A 25,608-nucleotide genomic window follows, 5' to 3' on the forward strand; every position below is an offset into this window, starting at 1 on the left:
CAGAAAGAAAGAGAAGGAAGATAGAGGGTGAAAGGACGATAAGAGATTGTATAAAGTATAATAAGAAGAGAAAGCCAGATAAAGGAAGGAAAAGACAGTGATGACACCAGACAAACAGAAAAGATTATGAACAGAGAAGTGAACAGGCGCATGAAAGAGGAAGAAAGTGGACAGAGAGCAGAGCAATGAAAAGGGAGTTACTCATGTCGAATTAATGTTTAAACATCTTTTCCTGGAATGGCAGCTTCTGGAGTAATGCAAAAAAATGCACATAAGACACATAATACTTGGCAAGTGTAAAAGTTGACAGTGGTCAGGTGAGAGCAGGAGTTGCACTGTTGTCTGTAATGTTTAACGGTGTGCAAGTTGTACATTATTAAGAGCAATAGTGCCAGACAATGGCACACATGTCAGTAGGAAGCAACTGAATATATATGTAGTCTAAGACAAAGGACTATATTGCAGCGTTTGTAAAATGTAAAAAGTCTGTTAAACTATCGCAACTTGAAAAAATGAACTAAAACTAAACAACTCTTGATTTCTCAACGGTTCATTGTACTGAAGTCTGAAGAACAATAGCACAAAGAAGTAATGATCTCTCTCGACACACAGGAAAGAAAAATGTTACAGTGATTGAAGCTTTTGTGGTTCACTCAGCCAATCTGTTGACCTTGCAATGACTAATAAAAGGTATAGTTAATAGCTTTTTTGCTGCCATGTACATTCAATGTCTACACAAGGAAAAGAGATTGATATTGTTATGTTGAAAATCTGCCAGAGATCGGTGGTTGTTTTAACACTCTGTAGCAACATCATCTATTATCTACACCCAAAGAGCCGCAAAACCATGAAAATGTGAACAATGGGGATGTAAATCAACCAAACAAATAGCTGCTGCCGATCTATTTTCAGCTTGTTGCACTGCTGACAGATCTGACGTGGTCCTTTAAAGATGGTGTACTGTGACAGGGACAGGGATACGAGCATTTTTCTGATTTAGTCTACCTCGTATCGCTCAATGGGCGCCTCCTGTTGCTCCTGCTGCTCCCGCATGGTGTGGTACTCTTTCTCAAACTTCTTGAGCTTCTTCTGGCTTATCTGTTGAACAGCAAGAACCCAGAAACAAATGCTTGGTGATTACCCAATAAGATGAAGAAAGGGGAAAAAAACTAACCAGCCCCCGAGTCTCTGGCTGATGGACTCGAGGAGGCTGCCAGTGGAAAGTTTTTCCCCACAAGCCTCTGTAAACAAGGACACGTGGATTTTAATTGACATGTTAGTTCAGTCCAACATGTGAGTAACATGTACCACAACATATGAAGCGATTACAACCCAACTTGACTAATGAACTGCTGCGTTCCTAGATAATCTATGTACACAGAACTCACAAGATTGAAAGCTTAGAGTTTGAAAACTGTTCTGTATTTGTGGGAGGAAAAAAATTCAATATATATATGTGTATATATATATAAATAATAGTAAGGTACCACCATGTTTACATGTGTGGACATTTTATTATTCGCTTGCTAATTAAACTAATTAAAATAATTAATTTCATTCACTTTGTGAACTTTTTTTTTTTTTTTAAATGTATACTTCATTTATTTCATATCTACTTGTTTTTGTGTATCGCCCCTATGTTTCAATATCACTATCCCTTCTTTGCTTTTAATGCCTCACTCTGGTTTCCTCACTACAGATATGAGATCATGTTTCCTCACTCTTTGTTTTCTGTGTGTACGAAATGTGCTATATGATGATTAACTTTGACCGATCGATTTAAGGGTGTCTAATAATCTTTAATATCTGCAGCCATTGCTAAGCAAACAGTCAAAGTGAGCTCACACTACCCCGGACCACAATTTATGAGCCGAGTCACGTCTGAGTGCACGTCTGTCAAAAATGCGTCAAGAAGAGGAAAAACACATAAGTCATGATGGTTAATAAGAGGCATTATTTCTCAATGCTCAGACGTGCCTGCAAAGTCAATAAAACCGTACTGTTGAAGAACCATCTGAATTTTTCCCTCCAGCTCGGGCCGTCATGTTTTCGCTCCACGATCATGGTCATGGTAACAGTTTGCCTCTTTTCTCTTGTCCCTCACGTGACACACTGAACTACTTTTCTGATGCTTACTTTCTGTTTAATGCTGCATCTTCAAACATTTTCGGGCATTTCACTTGCACTGAGGTTGTCAGTTATTTTTGTCGGTACTGTAGCATTCTGTTGTCCCACAGTGCCATCTAGTGATCCCAGGTGATTTATAATGTACATTTTGATATACAAGTCATTTCTTAATATGGCCAGCCAAACCACTTAAAAAAAAAGAAAAAGCATGACTTATAGTCTGGATGTACCTTTTATCCATTTCTGATAAATGATTGAAATGTTTATAGTGTAATAAAACAAAGACAACTTAATCAATAGCTAATCACAGTCCTCACAAACCTTTTTTAAATGAAAAAAATATCTAAATGAGCAAAAAGTGACCTTTGAGATGTGCTTCTTTACTACATTGCATGGCAGTATCACTTAATGTGTCTTTAGTTAAAAATGTTCCGCCTGCTACTAAAGATTGTGTTCAGAAGGTAAATGATGTATACATGCATATCAAGTACATTACATTACTGTCTTTGTTAATTATTCCTCCTGCTGCTTCTCTATGTGACCCAACACACCATCTTGTGGTGAAAATGATTCACATTCAACTAAAATATTATATTTTGTACCGTTAAAGTGTGAATTACAATCAATAAATGTGAAGGACACGTCTTGAATTTTGCAAGTTCATTATTAGCCTTCGCTGTTCTCAGTAGACTTCTGACCACAGTTTGTTGATTTGCACGACGTGAGAAATGATTACAGTCGTCTAACTTTCGTTTCTCTAAAAGGTGCATCAATTTAAAGAGTGAAACCTGTCTGTAAATGGAGACAGTTTGCCACAGAGCTTCCTAGAAGTGTGCTGCTGTTTCCGGGTCTGGGCTGCATTTTGTCACTGAGGGGGAGAATGAATTCCCATAATTTGCATTTTACAGAATACCATCATGGTGAATGTCCAGCTGAAGCTCAGTAGAGGTGGTTTAATGAAGCAAAGCACTGAGCAAAAACACTGTAGTAAATCTATTTCAAGCCAAGTAAATCAGGCTTTTGGAACAACCCGGGGACAGACAATAACCCAGCAGAATTACCTAAATGACCTCCAGAGAGCCGTTCACACCAAACATCCAGAGAATATGAATAGAATGGTGTGTAGGCTTTGTCTGCAGCGAGGGGAAAGGCTAACGTTACTGCTACCGAAGGAGGTCCATCCAGTTATTAAATCCAACGGCTCACTTACTTTTCACACCGTGAATATTTTGTGGGTGTGGTTGATTAAAGACCTGAAAGATTAAAACTGTTTGGGTGTCATTTGATCCTATTAGAAAGGAAGATTAGACCCTATTTTATAACGAATGAATGCAGACCTGGTGAGGTTTTATGTGCTTTTTCTAGCCCCTGTACATAAACAGCTGACAGGAAAGACATAATCTTGGATTATAATGTGTAATCACCTCCACGTCCACACTTTCGTAGCTTTTACACTGTTCTTCTATCATTCTGTGAAAACGAATGGCAAAAATAACTAGAGTTTCCCTGAGGTTGCTCAGTATTTTCACCTGTTTTATCAAGTGACTGCTTCTCTCGTCAACATGAAACCCAGCACACAGTGTTCAGATAAAGTCCAACACCTCAATTCCACTGGAAGAGGTTATGTGCTTGATTTTCACGATGAAACTAACACCTTCTATTAAATAACATATACCAGTCCTTTCTATGAATTTAAATGGGTCGAGATGCACTTTAATGCATCCCCATGTTGCAATACCTGGCTTAGGTCAAGAATAACATATAACTGAAGAGAAAAACACTCGCAGCCCTCATCAGTTTATGATGTTGGCAGAACCGGGATAACCCGACCCGCTGGACTGCTGAGGGGTGTGCGTGCGCATGCTCGCTGGTCACACATTCTGCTCTGTAAACGGGAGACAAATAAAGGGAAGAAAAGGCCCGGGAGGTCACTCAGGGCAAGAGCCACCTCATCTGTCCCCCCTTCTCAATGTTTTTTTCATTTTCTCTGGCTCAGCGTTGACCTGCAGCTGCGTCTCAAGATGCTATGACTTTGAAAGGAAGCCAGAACCTCAGGGCATCCACAACCCTCCTAAGAACAACTTCCAGGCATCAGTTACAGATATTTAGAACACCATCAGCAGTAGTGTAGTGTAGTGAAACGTTTGTGCAGAACTATGAGCATTGGTTGTGTTACGTATATCAACATTTGCTTTTAATCAGTTGCTTATCTGGAAAAAAAAAATTATTTTATTAGTGTGTTTCATAGCTTGTGTTTGTTACAGAGGAGAGCTGCTGTGCGTCAAACAACAGGAAGAAAGCAAACGGAAGGATGAGATGGTAAAAACTAAAAAGAAATAAAAAAAATGAAAAGGGAAAGAAAAGAAACCACACATTCTAATTTCAAGAGCAATTTACATTCACCAGCATTGAAGGTCGAAAGGTTGGCAGACAAGAAGAGGAAGTAGGTGTACCGACTACACATTGAGACAACATTATTGACCCGCTCTGACCCCTGGATTGTCTCTTGAATACATTTTGCAAACCGATTGCGGATTATGGCGGTTTGACCCATATTACCTTGAATAACCTTTGACTGCATTTATGAAGTGAATAGTTTTGAAACTTCCCTTCGTGCCAACTACCAGAAGGCTAGACTACTGTCACAGTGATGTAAATAAGATTTGGGTAAATTATTCAAACTTGTTTTTAGCTTGAACAAGATATTCTATTTCAGTTCACTTCACATGGGAGAGCAATAATTCGGATTTTGGTTTTCCGACCACTTCATTTTGTGTTATTTCCATCATTAGGTAGCTGAAGCAGAGGAAGACGGAGTCAAAAGTTCAAAGGATCAGACAGCTCAACTATAGCTGCTTGGGTCTACATAAAATCTATTTTTAAAAAGTGAGCCGAGCCTAGTCAAACAGCTATATGTGTAACTGCGCCGTCAAAGTAGTGTTTTGACAAAGACGTGAATAATAACAGATCTGAACTAACACTGTGCTCAAAGTTAAAGCACACTGCTATCCAGGAAGTGCAGTAGTGGTCGAATCAGAAGGCAGTGGCATCAGTCAAAGAGGTCACCAGTAATCTGCTCAGTTAATCCCCACATAGAAACATCCAAGCTTCAGATTAGCCTACCTTGACTCAGATTTAAATTCCAGCTCGGACATTACAGTAGTCACTGAGGTCAAATTGACAAATGACTTCTTGGAATTATTTCCTCCTGTTATTTTCTGCACTGCTCCAAAAATATTGTAAAGCAACAGGATGTTAATATATTTCTGTTTAGCTGACTGAATGTATTATAGTAGAGTGGCTACAGATAACTTTTGAAAAGACAATTATAATCATGAAAGTAAAGTAATGTGAAAGCATGTTAATCTACAACTCTATGCTTGAGGTCGTGTCGGTCCATCTCAGGTTTTGTATTTGGAGGTCCAGTCTTTGAAAAGATTTCTGAAAAGTCATTCAGGCCACAGAGCCAGCAAAAAATACCTCTGATTTACTTCCTGTGGCCTTTTTCTCAGCTCAAGGAGCTCATTGTGATCCCCTTGCTGCCCAGGCTGTCTAAGTGAAAACCAAAAAGTTCACGTCCCTCTCTCCAGGTTGGCTCCTCTACAGAGTTGGGGCTAATAAATATGTCTGCCCAAAGTTAAAATCAAAGTCAGGTTCTCTAAACTAGGCCAGACTCTTCAAAACAGGTCAGGACACAGGTGTGTGTGTGTGTGTGTGTGTGTGTGTGTGTGTGTGTGTGTGTGTGTGTGTGTGTGTGTGTGTGTGTGTGTGTGTGTGTGTGTGTGTGTGTGTGTGTGTGTGTGTGTGTGTGTGTGTGTGTGTGTGTGTGTGTGTGTGTGTGTGTGTGTTGCAGAAAGAGAAACGCATGTGTGGTCAGCTCAACTTTGAAACCTGTGTTGAAAGTTCAATAGTGGCCCCTAGTGGTTATTTATCAGTACTGCTGGGCCACTCAAGTTTGATTGAACTTTGAGTTTCAAACTGTGGGTGGTACACGAGCTCCCTTCAGTGGTAAACGCAGGAAACCCATTAATTATTTTGGAGAAAATGAAAGGAATATAATAAAGGGGTATTTCTTTATGGTTTCGCTCACTTTAATTATGCAAAGTAAAACGGGGAGGTGCTGCATGTTGTTATGATCAGTTTAAGAACCCGTTATAGCTCTACTGCTTAGTACAGTGTGGCTGTGTTTGTCCATAATTATCAATAAATAATTATAATCATGGTACTTTGAGAGTACAGAATTTTGTCTAGAAGCAATTAAAAAAGTTTTAGAACCACTGTTAGGTAACAAAAAAGAATCTGAGGAATGTATAATCACAATGGCTACTTGGCTTACGATGTGTATCACAAAATACAAACGTGGCATGACCTGCCCTCGCCCATGGATGGAAGATGTATTCATTTTAATCATTCTAAAAATATAGTTTCAGAGAGCACATCTAAATTTCTAATCACCTAAAATATCTGTTGAGGCTGAAAAGCATTTTAATAAGAAACCAAGATTGTGAGGGGTGTGTTTCTCCTCTAACCTCACCTTCATGCTACAGGCCAGCTCCATCAGTTTCTTTGCGTTTTCTTCTGAGCGGTACCTCTTTGGAACCGGGACACGAAAGAACTTAAGTGCACCCTCGAAGTCTGCCTGGATTAGATCGTCTTTAGATGTCTGAGAAGAAAAGAGATAACATTCATGTATATCATGCATGGGTGATTATTTTTTTTTGAGGTAAAGTCAAGGAATGTAATATTCAAGACAATTTTCTGGTCTGGCAGAGAGAATCTATGATAAATATGATAAAGAACAGGCTTTATTGTACCAAGCTCAAGGCTATAAATCAATATACCTTAAATGTTCCTGAAATTTTCTGTTACCTGATATCCGTTCATTATAACCGTTACAAGAAATGAGCAAAGGTTTACAGCACATAACAGTGGTTTCAATCTGCATGTGTGCCAATTTATAAACTGTGTCCAAGGATTGATCGTTACTTGGCGAATGCTGTGCATTCCTGTTTCTACGAAAAAAGAAAAAGTGTGTGTGTGTGTGTGTGTGTGTGTGTGTGTGTGTGTGTGTGTGTGTGTGTGTGTGTGTGTGTGTGTGTGTGTGTGTGTGTGTGTGTGTGTGTGTGTGTGTGTGTGTGTGTGTGTGTGTGTGTGTGTGTGTGTGTGTGTGTGTGTTTGTGTACCTTACCTTCAGAAGTGCCAAGGCGACATTGAAGATCACACTAATTCCCTGCAAGAAGAAAAAAAAAAGAGAACTCACTTCACATTAAAATCACTTACAATACACAAATACACAATAACTTTTTTTCCTCTTCAAAGCATTTGCTAAATTTAAGTATTTGGATCTGCATTGTGTCTGCTATTCTTCCAGGCTGGTTTAATTGTCGAAGTGGTCAGACTTATTGGGGGTAACTTAAAAACTCATCACTGGATGTCGAAGACTGGTGCTCAGCATGAACCACGAGGCTTAATAATCTCTCTTCACTCAGTTTAGTGTTGTCTAATCTGAAGAAGATTCACCCGGGTATGAAGAGTGTGTCGCTTCCCACTGCTGTGATGTGTCATTACAGCATTATAGCAACAACAAAGTGACTTTAGGGTAGTTTCTTTTTACCTACTGTGTGCCTTGTTTAACGTGGGAGTCGGTTTGAGATAATGAGGAGGAAACAGCAGTCTCGCTACATGGTAATGACAGAGTTCATAAAGCATCACAACTGAGTAACAGTGGGGTAATGGTGGTGTACCTCTGGGGTCCATATGTGGCAAAAACAAGGTCACAGAATTATAACTGTGTGCCTAATATGGAGATATTATAGGGTAATAATAGGGTTGTTACACAGTAATGATGGTGTATTTAGAGTATTACTATGTGGGTAGAGCTTTACAATACCATGATGAGTATGGAGTATCTTTTTTCTTGATTTGAAGCTTATGTTATTAATTATTGATGGGCAGCAAAGCTGGGTACATGACCATTTGTTGTTACAAACAGGAGGCACATTATCCTTCCATTAACTGCATCTTATAGAGTGTATTTTGAGGCTTCAGTTGTTTAAAAAAAAAAAATGTAAGTACAGGATCACTGAGAGGTGAGCACGGAGTATTTATGATAACTGGAGTGGAGTTGCAGCAGGAATAAAGTTTAACAGTAATGGAAGACACAATACGGTCACTACGATAAAGCCACAGTAGTTACATAAATCCCTATAATTGTATTTGAAAGACACCTATTATTCAGAGTTAAAGGTAAACATAAAACCTTTAACAAAGAAGAAAAAAACAACAAGTAGTTGACTATCCTTGCTGCCCAACAAGTGTAGAATATTAAACACTAAAAAACAGCAGAGAACGGGGGTGTTTTAGAGACAAAGGAACAACGCATGAAACAAAAAAACAAAAGCAAGTTCACTAACCTCACACAGTAGCAGGTCAATTATATGGAAGACCATGTAAAGAGGGAATTTGGCTGTGAAGAGGGTGAGGAACCACTGAGAAGCGTACATGTGAGCCTCCAGACCCACGTTCAGGAAATGGTTGTACAGGTCAGGTATATATTCCTGGATAACGTACAGAGAAAGCAAGAGACAGACTAAAATGAGGCAAATACCTTCATAGAGAAGCTGAGAAAGGATTCAGATGTCCACTGGTGCACAGTATAAACTGTCAGGGAATTGTAAGAAATTAGCATTTCCCAGCAGGTTTCTTTTCTTAGTGACTTTTAAGAAGTGCTGTTTAGGTTAAAAAAAAAAAAAAAAAACGGTATCACTAATTTCACATGTATGTTTTAAACAATAAATATAATATAACACATAAAACAGATGCTATGAATCATAATTTAAGATGCTTTACATGGCAAGATAGTGTTGCCAGATCATACTTTAGTGATTTGGGAGAATAGCACTGTTGAAGAAGCAGTATCATACCGAGCAAATCATACTGCCCTCTGCTATCAAGTGCCAGATGTTATTACACATTCGTCTATACACTATTCATCAATGTAATAAATCTTAATGACAGAGTCTATATGTACAGTAGTCGCATGAGTTTGATACAGTTTCACCTTAAACTCCAGAAAAACAGGTAAAAAAACAAAAACGACATTAGACATCTTGAATGACGTCGTTCTGATGCCAGTTCTTCTGCACATTGTTACAAGAGTACTCAAATGCCAAAGCAACAGTATATAGGAATACAGTCAACTAACAAATATTAAAGTGGTAAAACTCAGTCAACACTTTTTATTGAGATCTGAAAACACATCATACAAACCTGCATAAGTCTCTCAAGTTGGAAGAATTTGCAATGCAGATCTTCAAAGTTCTGTTTGAACAGGTCCCTGAGCCCATAATCAAACATGATCTTAACCAGCACACTGAATGCTTGCTCCTCAGGCATCTGGAAAAGAAAACAGGAGATGTGAATACAATGTTATGACACTCAAATTCATATCCTGCTGAAATAGACATGAGTTCATTATGAGATCTAGATAAAAATTAGAAGATTATTAAAATATCTCTTTGAAATGTCCTTACTTTATTAGAATCTCATCAAAAATACAAGACAACGTTGCTCCACAAGGTGGCAGTGTTCGCATTTCTAAGAACAGCTACTGATCTTTTAATGAAACTACATTAAAGTGACAGTCACTATTAACATACTTTTTATTAAGTACGTAATCCTGTGTGATATAAGGCATCAAAGAAACTCAAGTTAATCCCTCAGTGATGCAGGAGGCTGCAAATAATATCAATGTCACTTGAAGACAGAGCAGCCCGTCTCAGCTCTTGACATTGTTTGAAAAGGTTGGATTTTTTTTTGACTCCTCTGGTATGTCAACTCACGTGCAGCAGCAGCACAGCAGCCAAGAAGGATTGTCCCTGGCAGTAGCCAATCTCTTCATCATAAACAGAGTAAGCCTGAAGGGGATTTTAAGAGCAAAACAAAACTTAGCTTTACAGAGCATGGTAAGATTAGCAATAAATACATAAACATCAAACTCAAAGTGGGTGGTTCGGCGAAAAGAAATTCAAACACACATATTCTGATTTAGTACTACACATAAACAGGTATCGGACATTTTTAAGTATGAAAACACATAAAAAGTCATCTGTCTAACATCACAGTTAGCCGATAATAAGCTTATTTAAATACTTAACTGTTGAACAGTATGCAGACTTATGTGGTTGTCACATTTGAACCCTACCACATGAGCCTTCTAATGTTTTTCTTTATCTTTTTTTGAATTCTGAGATATCTTGAATTACTCCACTACTGATTCCACACACTAGATTATGGTCAGTGAGAGAATTTATTGTGAGATTCACCAACACTGTGAGAGAGAACACAAATGATGAAGAGAATAAGGGGAGACCTTTAGAAATGAAGTCTAGCGAGTGGGAGGGGCGGGAGGTTTGCAGAAAGTAGAGGCCGATAAAAGACAAACAGAACGGCAAGGGAAAGTGTTGGTATAGATGTTATAGATCAAATAGAAGGGGAGGGAGCAAAGATGGGAATCAGGCAAAATGGTCTGTAGTGGCCTACTGAGCTACAAACACAAATAATGAGTCCAAGTCAAATAGACAAGGTGTGGATCAATCCGTGCACTCAGGAGAGGGAGGGCCCACTGAATTATTCAGACACACCTGAGGAGGTGCTTGCCTGGAAAAGAGATGGATGCCCTCACCTGAGTTATGCATAATGGATGAAATGAAAGTGGAAACTGTGAACAAACTGCAGTCAGGCCTCTCATGACACATTATTGAACTCCGGGCTCTGGTGTGTGCATGTTTCTCTTTTTCATAAGACAAAGAGCACTGACATTTGACGAGCTAAGTGTCCTGTGACATATTGGTGTGTGCGCACAGCTGTGTGTAATGGTCAGCTATGACTGGTCACAGCTGGGTGCCGTGTGCCGTGATGCTCAGTTGGAAAAGAAATTATCTAGCTTCTCCAGGAAGGGGAGCAGCTGCTCCAAACTCATTGAACCACCCAGAAACAGAGTGGCAGTGGTAATTAATGAACGTTTCACGTGAGTGATGGCAACCCTCACTGCTGCTCTACAAACCTTGTGATTGGACCTACTGCACAGCAAGTCATTCACATCGTAATCACACTGTTTTTCCAGAGGAACGTGATTTAGTTTCACATGCAGATGGTCGGTATTTCCATAAGCTTGTACCAATTTACACGACTCCTGCAGAAACCCTCCATTACAAACAGAGCTACTGTCTCAACGGCATAACTGGACAATATTATCAAACTAACTCTGATTCAATTTGACTAAAAACAGCCTTTTTATTATGATACAGTGTGCTGATCAAATAGTTGTCTCATGTCAACTTCTTCTTTTGTGTCTTGCTCTCTATTTTTCTTAGTATCCTCTAACCCCAACCAGTTCAAGCAGATAGCCCAGTTCTGAAAAGATTTCTTCCTTGTACAGGGGAATTTTTACCTCACCAGGGCAAGATGTAACCCATCCAGACAGACTATACAGTATGTTCTGTGACAAGATTCAGTGAAGATAAATATCTCTATGAACATTTTGCAGTAGAACAAGTGCAATGGCAGCCAGTGTGGGATGGGTTTGTGGCTGATTTGCTTCTGCAGTCGTGCTCCATAACAGTTTACACTTCATTTGGCATGCAGCTGCTGCAGTCGCTCTGAGCCCTGTATGAATCCGTTGGAATGATTATCTGTGTATATCGCCTTGTATAGACTACACAGAAAAAAAAGAAAAATAAACTCCCACTTTTCTGTTCATGTCCCACCTTGCAGATCTTGTAGAGCGAGTCTTGCCCGTCTCCTCCAGTGTCTTTAAAGTAGTCATGAGCTGGAAACGTCCTGTTTATGTCCCTGGTGATGGCGCTGTCCTGAGGAGACTCCTAAAAGAGAGATAAAAACAGAGCAGACAAAAAGAGAAAGGTGGGTGAGACGAGTCAAAGCAAAAACATGTGTTGTTTTGCTGTTTAATAAGTTGTTATGAGGGAAAAAAAAACCAACTAATTCCACAGAGATCCAATAGCGGTCAATGTTTTAAGGTTGAAAATGGTCACACACAAAGATTAGATTTACAGTATGGGGCAAGAAGAAAACCCGGAGGCACAGAGTGTTCTCTTCCACCGTACAAACTGTCTCACAGCACCCTGCCTCTGCATGTGTCACTCCCTTTTCCTATTATATCGATTTGTGAACAAATCAAGTATGTATTGTGTTACCAGATTTCAGATACGATATGTATGCAGCTTCAACTACAAAATACACGTGACACAAAAAAAAAAAAAAAAAAAAACAAGACATGGAGAGGTTGTAGTGAAACATGTAAGTGCACTCAGACACAATCACCACTCGGAATGTTGCTATAACAAAGAGTGGAACTAAAAAGTTAATCCACTTTGTGGCATGGTACAAAAAAAAATCTTTCTCACAGGACTAGAAATATCCCTTAATGTTGACCTGCTTCAAGCTGATGCCAACTAAGAAGTCCTTTGGTTGAAAAATAACCAGGGAAGTGAATACTGTGCAACACCTTTTGGCTCTCACTGGCAGCATCTTCTGAGATCGGTGAAAAAAACAAAACAAAACAAAACAAAAAACAAGTCTGTGTCTGAGAATAGATGAATGTCTCCGAGAGCAGGTTACATATTTTTATAGAGTAAATGCAAGTGTATAAACACAAAAGGAATGCTTCCAGAAAATGTGCCTGCGGTCCTAATACCCCAACAAAAGCATAACGGTGTTTTAGCATTGGTTTGAACACACTCGGAAACACAAAACACAGCTCCATGCAGTGCATGCAGAAGCCTGGGGATACATAGTTCTCTGGAAAATCCCTCCACTGTGATGGGAGCACCGGCACAGTAAAATCACTACACAACACAGGGATCAGTAAATACTCAGGCCTTAACTAGCTTTGTTTCTCAAAGATTAATCACCGGTCATTTCATTATTGATGGTCACTGTATTTGGTATAAACAGCATCTAAATAAGTAATGCTAGCCTGAGATACCCTGTCATTAGACCACAGATCAAGCCCACTTTTAAAGACATCGTCATGTTAACATTTTGGATGAAAAGTGGGCGTGATTTTAGGGATGGCAATCATTTCACTTTGTGGGCTAACGTGTGTTTGCAGTTTGTTGCTGTTGTTCTGTCACAAACTCAATTGGTCCATGTAGCAAAACAGCTTAATTTTTGTTTAGTTTTTTTACATGTTAGAAAATCAGAAGAGGATTCTAAAGTTTTTTTTATCATTGCACAAACACACTATGGCCTTCCCTGCAGGGGTTCGGAATCCCACCAAACCCACTGCAATAACATTTTCAGAGTAGATGTGAGCTGAAGCCATTTACCAGAGAAAATACCACCTTTCAAATAAATCACCATGGCTTTCCAAATGCTTCCTGCTCACTTTGTGGCTAATTTTACCTTCTTGGTCACTCTGTTAGCCATCAAGCCCCCCCACCCCCCTTGTTCTGTGGTTTCAGCTCCAGCTTCCACAGAGGAAGAGTGTGAAACAAAAAAGAAATGCCAGTATCAGAAGAAATGCAGGAAGACGGGGACACTTTAACAAAGGGAGCTGATGTGAATCGGACCAACGGTGGCTCAGTGGAGAACCTGACTCACACCAATGCCATCGTAACTATATGTGACTTTGTGTGACTGCGCTCATACAGCCTGTGACTTTCGAACACATCTTTCCTAGAATTAGGAAGCTTAATTTCCAGTCTGCACATTTCAGATTCTGCACAGATAGAATTCCAGTGTACGACTTGACCAACAGGAAAATGTATTTTTAACAATGTCACAATGCTTTATTACATTTAAGTAATTTAATTTGCCACCAAATCATCAATAGTAAGCAGACTCTTCTTCAGTCAAAATAATCGAAAAGTGTCGGCTGGTACAGGTCATTGAATGAAAGGTGTCAGGCTGGCTCTATTCTTTGAAAGAATGAGGTTACTCAATCTATAAGAAACATCTGTGAGCCTCTCCTCTGCTGTGGTGAGCTTCATCCTCAGGTCAACAAAGCATTTCCAAGAAGGACGCAGTTTTGAGAAATTGAAGCCATGCTACAGGACAAACGTTCAACAATGGCTGCATCTGCAGTCAGCATGACATCGGGTTCCTTTCTGTCATTGGCAAAGATAAAGGACCTTGAACAAACTGTGATTGACATTGCCACATTCTGAGCAGCACATATACTAAGCCGTAGATAAAATGAGTGGCTGACTGCTGTTCTCAACAGGCAGACTGAGGAAGTCTTTAGTCCCTCGGGCCATATGGCTATTCACTTCCTCCCAGCTGTGAAATTAAATGTTCACCTGTATTCACTCGTTAGGCTGCAAACTGTTAGCGACAGGCTTTGTCAGCCATTTGCACAGTTTGTATTTGGTCATCATTAAATATATTACTCCACATTCACCAAATTCATTGTGCTGCGATTCAGCTTTAACATCATTAAAATATCACAGCACTGTGGTGCTCTAGTCCTGTTTGAATACTGTCCTTATTCTAGCAGGCTTGCGTGGGCCTCCCCACCATAAAACGCATCAGTGAATTTCGACCACACTGACCTTGAGCCTGAAAGCAGTTGTGTGGCCAAGATAGTGAACATATGCACTCCAGAAATGTGTTAATTTGCAGGGAAAGTCATTGGTATGAATATATTTAAGTGTGCAGGCATGGAAATTCAGCTCCAGCGCTGGACTGAGGCTCCAGACTCACAGTGAAAGATAACGATCCATGTTTATACAAGCACCACTTAGCCATACTTATCTGAAGTGCTGAGAGCGTGTACAAAGACCTCTGACACAGTGGCCAATTAGCTTCCTCTCTGTCTGTTCAGTTAGGGAAAGGTTCAGGATGAGGGTAGCGTGAGAGTGGAGAGACAACATTATCCACTGTGGTCACATGCGGAAATAGAACGACAAGTTAAAGAAAGACAAAGACGGAGGAGATTGAAATGAAAAACAGGAGAGAAATGAGTAAATGGAAAGCTATGAAATAAAGATAACCCAGTGTTGTCTAAGGCCATGTTTACACGTTTACCTGAGTTTTTACAAAAACAGATATCTCCCCCTCTGCCTTTAAAAAATCACGGGCCGCATATACACCTGGTTCAGAGCTGCTATGAGCATGCCAAACCTGTAGGGGGCAGCGTAGTGAAAAGCATTAAGCCATGATAGCCAATCAGAATCCTGGGGAAAAAAAAACACCATGTTACGAGTTGTGACGTAAATATCTGCCTACCCCCTTTAGATGCAACCCGGAGACACGGACTTTATCCATATCTCCTACTGTGGGCAGGGTATTAAAGAATCATCGATTGTGGTGAGTCGTAGTTGCGTTTATGTTAAACGCGAGGCCCAAACGCAGAGAAATATCACAGTTTTTTTTGTTGGTTTTTTTTTCATTTACCCGGGTACGCGTAAACGTGGCCTAAATATTTTGAATTTGATCGTGAAAAAAAACCCCTCTTGTAATATCTCATGATCACTCTGCAATGTTTCACACCAAAGAGTTACAAGTTAATCACAAGAGAGCAAACCGTCTTCTTATTGTGGCAAATGTGATAAACAACTTGCAAAAACCCTTAACATCTCAGAGCAGAGAATTCCTGCAATATGAAATTGTATCTTGAGCTGTGATGGAGCAACGCCCGGATGCTGGACATGTCTGTTGTAGCTTTTGGTGCTTTGTCTGAAATATAAATTAGAACTGTTTTTCTTTTCTTTTTTTAAATGGGATCTTTTGGGATATTATCATTATCATTTAATCATTCTAGAAGAATGTGACAGAAGAGTCTTTATCATCACACCACTGCTTTATATAATTCCAGTCGCACAGGATGGTGTTTTGATCAGCTCCTCTGCAGAGGTTGCACCATCTGTTACAGAAATCCTTATTTTTCTTGTTGACTAGGTTACCAACAGGCTGGCTTTATTAGGGCTCTATCTTACAATCTGCTTAGGTTATTTTAGATCTTGTATTTTTCATTTTCAGAACTGAATGTTGTAATATATAGTAATATATAATATATATAATAGTTCGTAATACGCTCATTATTTCCGTTGGTATTTGTAGATGTAAACTACAGATGCCTTATTTGTGGAGGTTTCTTAGGATAGCCTTCTTTTGTGCTGTAATTTTTTCAAAAGTTAACACAGAAACTGTAAAACAAATGTCATTAGAAAGGATTCAGAGCAATTGTGTCGCTGTGCAAAAATGTTTGAGAACCATCTCCTGGGGAAAGAAATATATCTTTTCTCTTTCCAATCAACGGCAGGGTTTCTGTTTAAATGTCCTGACAAATGCTATAGATGCCTCATAATACAGCAAGTACGACTACAGGGAAATTAAAAACTGACCAGACTTCAAGGGACAAGACATGTTCTTCCAAATGAACCATAAAAAAAGTCAATTCAATGAGGGTGAGCCAAAAATGGCCAAGCTTCAGAGTCTGTGTGTGTGCGTGTGTGTTCATGTGTGTTTCAAGAAGCTAGGAATAAAGTACGAGAGTAGCACTTCCGTGAGAAGGCTGAGTAGCTGGCTCTCCATTGTTTATGTCCCTGATTTTCTCTGACTCAACACAATAGCTGACATGTCATTCTGTTATTCTTTCTCTGCTCCTAAAGGACCCTGCTGAGATGCCAGGAGAACACCGGGTGATATTTATCAAGCCTTGGACAAACCCCGTTCCCTGACCCAAATAACCCTGAGTGCTACACGGGGATAATTTTTTTCACTAGGTTCAAATTCAGTTTGATTTCATCAAAATGTTCAATGTGACAGTGACTTTGTTATATTTTTCAAAATAAAGCGTTTTGTAACTAAAGCAAATATTCTCTTGTGCAATTGCTTTTACAATGATTGGGAACCATTAGACACTCAGGCTTCACACAGCACTGTTTCCTCACCTTAGCGTCATCCATCATTAAATCTTAATCGTCTGTCTCATGCCCTACTTTCTGTGCCATTTTTGCACTGGTATACTGCTTCAGCACAACATCAGGCAAAATGTGTGTCTGATCCCAGTAGGCACGGCAAAAGAATGAGCTATATAAATCACCACACACTGAATAAATGCAATGCTAAGAGGCAGCGTTATTAAATCGAGTCCACGACCCCGTCACAAAATCAGTTTGTCTAGATGCAAATTTACCTGTTTATGCTTGTGATGTTTGACATTTAACCTTTGGATGGAACTAGTAGTGCAACATCCAACGTGAACTTGTTCTTTCCATCTCTTTCTAATACAAAATCCGACTATGGGCGAAAGAATTGCAACCTACTGGACTGTTGACCAGTTTAACAGAAGAAAATCACAATATAAACACACAGATTTAAATTCACACCTCCAGTCAAACGAGAATCACCAACAGACTCAAATGCTCGAATACATGTGTTCTTCTTCTGCGTGAGAGGAAATCAAGGAGCACTGTAGCATGATGTAAAGTCTGCCGAGCCCAACTCGCAGTTGAACCGGGGACGTTCTTGTACCGAGACAAGAGTGCTCACCACTGCACCATTATACAGCTTGATGATTTTTCTCGATGCATTGTTCCATAAAAAGGCCTGAGTTCAGTGAAACTAGCCCCACTAGTGTACAGCTAATTGAATACAATGAAATCATATGGCATCACATTTATTTGTCCAGTACATATACACAACATTTACATCTTACAAAGGCGTACAGGTTACAAAGCATCATATAATGAGAAGTCTCCGGACACAGAGATCGGATTTGAGTGGGAGTAACATTAAACATGATTGATCATTTACATTACTCCATCATTCACTATCTACTGAAGCTGACAGCTCATCAAAAGTTGAACAAAACCTTTCAAAAATTTGGCATAAGAAACATGACTTTATCTCCCCATAATGGTTCAATTTCCCTCAATGTGAAATCTACAAAGTCCCTGCAGTTCACCGTGATCAGCTTTCAATATCAAGCAAATGCAGTGAATCCCTGTGACTGGAATGTTTTTATTCAAAGTTTCGTTTCAGTGGACAGTCCCTGTGCGATATCTGTGGGAGTGATGTTTTTACTCATACGTCAGCCATTACTGGCATGGGCTGTTTACAGTAGGGCAAGATGATAAAATCAGTCTTGGCAGTCATTACCAAACAAGATCTCTCAGTATCGCTGATAAACTGATAAGTTATTTACAAAAAGTATGTATGCTCTGCATTTAAGCTTAGTCCTCATCAGAGGCCCACTAAGTTCCAGCACAAAGCGTATTTGACCAATAAGTGTATGGCCAAAACAAATAAAAAAATAAAAGCACAAATAAAGATTTCATGGTAATAAATAAATCAATGCAAGGACAATCAAAACCCTCCAACCAATGGGTAAATTATAGTGAGGCCATAACAGACAACAATGATTAAATTAAAATATGGAGGATACCTAAAGCTTTTCTTCAGATTGCACTGTAATTATGTGGCACGTAAAATATTTTTCTTCAAGAAGCTTACAAGTAAGAAAATATAGTGGTAAAAAGAAGTTACAAAATTACACCTTTAGTGATTAAACCCGCTACATTCAGAGTCTGTTTGTTCCACAGACAGGTGGTGGTGTGTGTTACAAAGTGTTGACACACCTAAAGCAGTTTGCCAATGAAGCAATGGGCCGAGGGACAATGATGACGATGACAATGATGATGAAGAATCAGAAGCTACACTGTAACGTTTCTGGAAAAACTAGCTATTAAGATGGGATCTATTACGATGTTTTTGTATTGAATTTTGGACCAAAATTAAAAATAGTGTGATATGGTAATGATCCGATCTTTTAACCCTCCTTTCATTTATATTTTCAGGTTTGAACATCATTCCCCTGTTGATGGCTGTCTCATTCTCACTGGTAAACGGATGTTCCTGTAGAATGGACTCGCACACAACTGTATTTGTCAACATTTACTCGCCTCTTTCACATAAAAGATGCATTACAGCTATAACCACCAGCATCAGCATTCATGCATCTTCATGTTGTCTCTAATCCCACACAGCATGGCACTACACTTCCACAAAGCCGCCAATCGCATTCCCCAGAGAACACAAAAGTTGATTGTTTTCCCACAGGATGAAAGGCATGTGTGTTCGTGACCACTAATGTGAGCATGTTTTGGCACGATAAACTCTTAAGCAATCTCCCCTAAATCTTACACATTTCAAAGGAACCGTACCATTAACTGCTGTGGGAAATTCTGTATTTATATTAGCAAAGTAAATACACCAATTTAAATTAAAAACATTTCTTTTAAAAATTAAGTGACTACAACATGTGTGTGTGTTGAAAATCACACATTCAATATGCCAACATGTACAATGACCTTTGTCCACACAATGGAACAAAAGAAGTAAAAAAGAAAAGGACAGTTTACAATATTTCACAATGTTTCACAGATAACATGTGGCTCTATCTATCAACCATGTACTGCATCTTCACATACAGTTACAAAGTACTGCATACTGGGGGAATTATATATGCAGCTATAAGAAATGATAACTCAGTTAGCTTTCTTACGAGAACAGTTCAACAATCGGTTAGTGACACACCTGCAAACCCTCCAAGCGCACATGAACAAATACATGCAGAAAAACGGGGGTGGGGGTGGGGTATAACAGTTCGGAGTCACATTTTTCTGATTTTACATAAAACAGGAATGATGCTCATAAGCAGGAACCTTTAAAGACAAGCAGATTTAACAGTCACATGGAAAGTCGTTTGTCACAACAGATGTGATTAGAGTTTTGTTTTTTTCCTGCAATGGATGTCGGATCAGATAACGGAAGACGGTTAATGGCCATTTCCATCTCATCCATGTGCGTTCAACTGCAAGTCTGAGCCCCCTTGAGAACAGTCACAAGTCTATAACCATAGCCCTCTTGAACTGCTTGAGAAATATACTTCCTTCACAGTTCAATGTTTCATCGAGGCAACAATATATTACGATAGACCGAGGAACAGTCATATTTATGCACAAAAGGCATCACCAAGCCAGCACAGTGCAGTGGGATTCATATGCAAACTGTGCAAAACTTTCTGGCAATCTAATAAATCTTAATTATATAATGTAATAATGTATTAAAAAATATCCTAATCCAAGATTATCTTCAGGGTTTTCTTTGGTGGTTTAGATACACATAAAGCTAAAATATCCACATATCTTACCAGAAGAACAAATTCTCTCTTAATGACAGAGTATGTACAATTGGGTTTATTCTAGGTAATTATTAAGATATTCAGAGTAAAAACACTTAACAGCTGTAAACATAGGAGCAAGATGATAAAAACAGACATGTGCAGACGGATCGACACGTGCAGACGGATAGACCTATGCACGCACACACACACATACAGCAATTCCCAGGAAGGTAAGGGTCAGGTCCTCTTCATGGTATTGCACAGGGGTTCGCCGTCTGGCAAACTGAATGGGCTTTTTGTCTGTTCCGTGTGTGTGTGTGTGTGTGTGTGTGTGTGTGTGTGTGTGTGTGTGTGTGTGTGTGCGTGTGTGTGTGTGTACAGGCGTGCACATGTGCTTCAAGGCAGGCATAATAATGCAGTCAAAATACCGCATACGCATGTTCGTAGCAAGGTAAGTTTGTGTAAATGTAAAACCTTCATAATGATGTCCATGTTCCTCTCTACCAATACCATTCTCAAACAAGTCTGTATGGGTTACTGATCAAAGTTTACTCATCTAAACACATTTTTTTTTTTACCTTGAATTACAAACCTTGATAAATATCTGTCCAAATATGTACCAACAATCAGTACACAAAAAGTGTAAAAATAAATCCTTTCATGGCATTTCTTCACCATGAATATGCAAAAAATTCCGCTACATAATGGAAAAAAAGGTGCAATAAAATTGAGATCTTAAATACTACTTGAGAAAAAAATTCACAGAAAAATGCATGTTTGTTTAGTTTTTTTTGACAGGTTAACAGTCGTACACCAAAGTTGGACAGCATTTCATATGAACAACGGGTGCAGCGCGTGAACCCCACCTAAGTCAAGACAAAACAACTTGTCAACAACATCAATAAATAATAAAAACAAAATCAGCGCTCATGAATAAATGTCTTGTTGCAGACAAAATCCTGATCAGTTCAGTCAATGCGAACACATTGCTAAACAACCTATGTGCTGGATCTACAACTACCTCCATCACTTTCTCTTGCATGTCCCCACATTTCTTTTTGACTTGGCTCAGTTCATCAGTACATCCTCATCACACCAATAAATTGTTGCGGACGCAACAGTGTAATGAACGTCACAAAATTACAGCAGGCAGATTTTCTCTTATTCACCAGATTTGTCCACGAGACTCAACACAACGTGTGCTGAAAATCTGGCAGCAACCAATGCTCATACGTCACATACATCCTATACATGCTTTTTTGGGCTGTTTTACATCAACGTTGTCTCGCTTCGACCAAATGACTTAAGGAGTCACCTGCGAACGTTAAACACTAAAGGAAATGACTTCTTTCACCTCCTTAGAAATGTTACTTTCCTTCGAATTTCCAAAAACCCACATTTCAATCACTCCTGTCGAATGCAGTGTGCTTTGTGTTCTTGACTCCTTTAAAACATCTCGAAATGGCTCGTGGGGCCTTTTCATTTTTCAGTGCTGTGCTCTTAGCTGTCATTCTCAAGCCTTTCCCTGCTGTCGCTTGTGCTGAGAGGACGCCTGTGTAACCTCTAAATGCAACAAAAACTGGAGTGGCAGATCAACGCCTCTTCCCATCATTTTAGAGAAAATTCTAGCGACACTCTACGGCAATCATTTCAGGCATTTTGTAAAAGTTCAAATGCCAATTTGGCACCATATTTTCTTCTGTATTTTTACTACACATGACAGGTTGTATCAATGCCTATTTCCCTATGTCCATAGCCATACCCAGGCCCAGCACATCCCTTTTCAACAGAACCAATAAATGCCTTTTTGGTCTTCCTAACCCCAAAGCCACTGCCACTGCCGCTGCCGCTGCGCTGTAAACAGAAGGAACAGAGGCGTTTGAGGCCCTTCCTGAATGCTGAATTGGAGAGGCTGTAAATGAGACAGTTACAGAAGCTGTTGCTGATCGCCAGCCATGTGGTGAGAAATGAGGCTGCAGGGTGGTAGTAGATCCCTCCGCTTTCCAACAGAAAGTAGAGGATGTAGGGCAACCAGAGAATATAAAAGACACTGGTAATGCGAAACAATACCATCGCGTATCGCTTGTCTGGGTATGTTGATGTGGATTGCTGATACGTTGGTTGGTTCTGTTGTGGCTTTTGGGATTGGGTCAAGTGTGGCAGCTGCCCCTGTTGTCCTGTGTTGTTGTCCTTGACCACTGCTCCAACGGACAGTCCTGGGCCTTGCGGCTGTTGGGGTCGGTAACGTGCGTGGCGCTCGCTGATTTCCCGTGTGTGCTGCCGACAGATCTTGAAGATGTTGGCGTAGGTGAAGCAGACGGTGAGAGCAGCTGGGGCGTACAGCAGTGCAACAATAAAGGTTGTGAAAACTGGACGAGTGCTCCACTCAACTGCACACCACTCTACGACATCACCGTGGTAACCTGGCTTCCCCCATCCCAGAAAACATGGAAGAAACACCATAGCAGAGTACAACCATATAAGTATAATACAGCAGCGCACTCTGCAAGGCGTCACGAGGGACGCATACGTCAAAGGTCTTGTGATGGCAATGTAGCGGTCTACACTCACACACGCTAAAGACACCATCGAGACCGACTTTAACACAGACACCATGTACCCGAACACCTGGCAGGTGAGCCTCTGATCGAGGCCCTGGAGATGGTGGAGCAGGGACAAGGAGGGAAACAGGCAGCTGACTCCCACCAGTAGATCCGCATATGCCATTGTCTGGATGAACGCACTGGTGGTGTGCTGGCTGAGCAAAGGGGCGCAGTGAAACACAAAAATCACCACAAGGTTTCCGGAAATAATGAGAACGGTGAGTAGAAGTATGATCGAGACCTCCAAGAGGCAAGTGCTGAAAATTTGGGAATAGCCGATTTCAAGTAAGCAGAACGGAGCAGTTAAGTTTGCCGAGTCAGCAGAGCTCTGATTCAGTGGGTCCAGGGAGAAATTCATCATCTTGGGCAGGAATATGTGTCCGAGGGACCCTTGAAGGGTGACAATGAATCCGAAAACGTACTATTTAGTCAGGTGGGTGGCTGGTTCTGACCGTCGCTGGATGAATTCAGTCCAAATTAAAGGCTCCATGATGAGACGGCCACCACCTTCCACAGCAAATGCAGGACTGATGAGAAGGACAGACAAAGGTGAGGGAGTCCCACAGAAACGGCGTCAGAGCAGGGAGTTGTAGCTTCAGAACGAGAGTCAACATGCACACACAAAAGATGGGTATTCCGTTTCTTCTTTTTCTTCTTCTTCCAGTAAAAGCCAGGTTCCCAGCTCAAGGCACAAAAAGGAAAAAAGCTGACAGGGATGTGACTTTGAAGGAATTTGGGTCCAAGTTACGCTTGAAATGCATCCATTCCCTATAAGGTCTGAGATGCCTTCAACATCTGCTACAGCTGCAGAAGTGCCAGACTGAAGATCGCAAACATCGCTCCCAAATGCGCTGCATATGCAAATTGTGACACGGAGTATACATAAATTCACTCTTTAGTTCAGTCCTTTTTTCCTCTTCTGTCCTCTGCTTTTCTCGCTGCTCCTTCACCCTCTGTTCACTACTATACCATCCCCGCTTGCTCTTGTCTCAGTTTCTGTCTGGTCCTTCGCAGTTAGATCCCAGCACGATCCCGCGAGCTGAGAGGATGAGGGCAGTGTGCGGGGTGACTGATGTTCAAAATGCGCACACTCACACGCTTCAGATGGAATTTCTATTCAGAGCAGCAGCAGCAGCTATGTCTGAGTGGAAATCAGGAAAGCCGGCATACCAATGCGAGGAGAACCTCCCCCCCCCCCGTGTTCATTTATCCTCCTTTGCTGTCTCTTTCTTACACTCCTTTTGCTCTCTGCCTCGCTCTACAGAAACAGCAGCATGGCGGCCCCTCCCCTTTCCCAGTGGCTCCGACCAATGATCAACTGCAAAGACACGAGGCTGTCTCCTTCCCCCACCCTCACACTCCTCCCCAGCTTTTTGTTGGTTTTTTTTCCCTTCCTGTGGCAGTCCTTCTCATAATCACCCAAGACTTAAACATGCTTTTTCACACTGCTAAAATTAGTAACATTCAGCTTTACCCAGACCTCGCAAAATGGCAATTAACCATTAAAATCTCTGCAGGAGTTGGGTATTGCGGGTGATAGAACTGTGAAGATGAGCTTTCTGCCGTGTTAAAAAGTTGCTTTTGAGTGAAACAATAACCATGTGTTCTGTTGCAGTTTGCTGGAAATGTTTCTTTGTAATAATCTTAATCTAGTGTAAGACACCCAGTAGAGAACAGCTGGTCTCCCTGTGGCTTTGTGCATCCCAGCATGTTATAACCAGGGCGCTGTGCTTTAGGCTAAATCATTTTTTTTAAAAAAGGTTAGTGCAAAAATGTGTGTGTGGCTTCAAAATTCACTTCTAGAAATAAAAGGCAGAGGGAGAACTGAAAGGCACAGATATTTACAATGAGACAATGATTTCTAATGAAATGATGTGCGTTGGTCTACTCTACTTGCATTCTAAGTAAAATTACAACCGTATACATTGTATTGTCATATACTCCATTGTTTAGTTGACAAAATAGCTGAGCTGTTTTAGCAGTTTAGTTTTTCTGTATTCGTAAGCTACTGATAAACAGCAGCAGCACAAAAGCTTAAATACTGAGAGACATTGATTTTAATACATGAACACACCGTACTAGTAATTTAATTTGTGCCCACATTCTGTGTGTAATTAGCAGCTGATTCACTAAAGCAGCAAGTAATTATGTAATTAGAAACAGGGAATGCCTTCTAGGTGCAAACTGCAAGCGAAAGCGGAGATTGAAAGGCGCTATTCAGTTGGGATAAGTTCAGCAAGTTCAGATAACAGACTGAAGTGCAGTAAGGCTGAAGCAAACATTTTTTTTGTTGCTTGTTCAATTGTAGCTTTCGGTTCTCGCCAGTGCCGTGTTGAAGGCTGACACGTTGTAATGGTTTGATTATCCTACATTTTCGCGACATAAACATACAGTTAAATTGTAGTGACAGATATTTGGAAATAATTGTGTTACAATCACTGAAATATATTCAACAATGAAAGGTCAAACATCAAATTTAATTTTCCTTTTAAACTGGCTCTCAAGTGGTTGAATGATTTCATCTGAGCTTCTTTTTTTTTTTACAATATATTTATTATAACTGAGCTAAAAATAATCAAATATGCGTTTTTAGCTTACTTTGGCCATTTGCAGAGATCTCCATTACAAAGTTGTTAAAATCACGAGGGTTTCTTGCAGGCTCAGAGTTAAAACTCTGCAGGAGCTGCTCAGTCAGGTTTCACAGTATCAACATCAACAACAAAGAGG

At 40.2% G+C, this 25,608-nt stretch overlaps 2 protein-coding genes across 5 annotated transcripts in view; both read right to left on the reverse strand.

The window, feature by feature from the left end:
- The window catches only part of rabgap1 (RAB GTPase activating protein 1), a 74,889-nt gene that overhangs the window by 15,147 nt on the left and 34,134 nt on the right, over window positions 1-25,608 (reverse strand). For all 4 annotated transcript variants that reach the window (XM_080476657.1, XM_080476656.1, XM_080476655.1 and 1 more), the window contains 7 exons: window positions 11,895-12,008; window positions 9,969-10,043; window positions 9,397-9,522; window positions 8,541-8,684; window positions 7,316-7,357; window positions 6,662-6,790; window positions 1,006-1,098 (listed from right to left, as the gene is read on the reverse strand). In XM_080476657.1, the coding sequence (XP_080332783.1) occupies window positions 1,006-1,098; window positions 6,662-6,790; window positions 7,316-7,357; window positions 8,541-8,684; window positions 9,397-9,522; window positions 9,969-10,043; window positions 11,895-12,008 (723 nt within the window). The remainder of the gene's footprint in view (window positions 1-1,005; window positions 1,099-6,661; window positions 6,791-7,315; window positions 7,358-8,540; window positions 8,685-9,396; window positions 9,523-9,968; window positions 10,044-11,894; window positions 12,009-25,608) is intronic.
- Window positions 20,861-23,242, reverse strand: LOC308117384 (putative G-protein coupled receptor 21; the record flags this gene model as incomplete). The annotated part of the gene is made up of 1 exon (XM_080476240.1): window positions 20,861-23,242. One exon carries the CDS (start codon window positions 23,240-23,242, stop codon window positions 21,989-21,991), a length of 1,254 nt encoding a protein of 417 aa, XP_080332366.1. The 3' UTR covers window positions 20,861-21,988.

The sequence above is a fragment of the Lipophrys pholis genome, assembly GCF_963383615.2.
Source record: "Lipophrys pholis genome assembly, chromosome: 12".
NCBI classification, from domain to species: Eukaryota; Metazoa; Chordata; class Actinopteri; order Blenniiformes; family Blenniidae; genus Lipophrys; species Lipophrys pholis.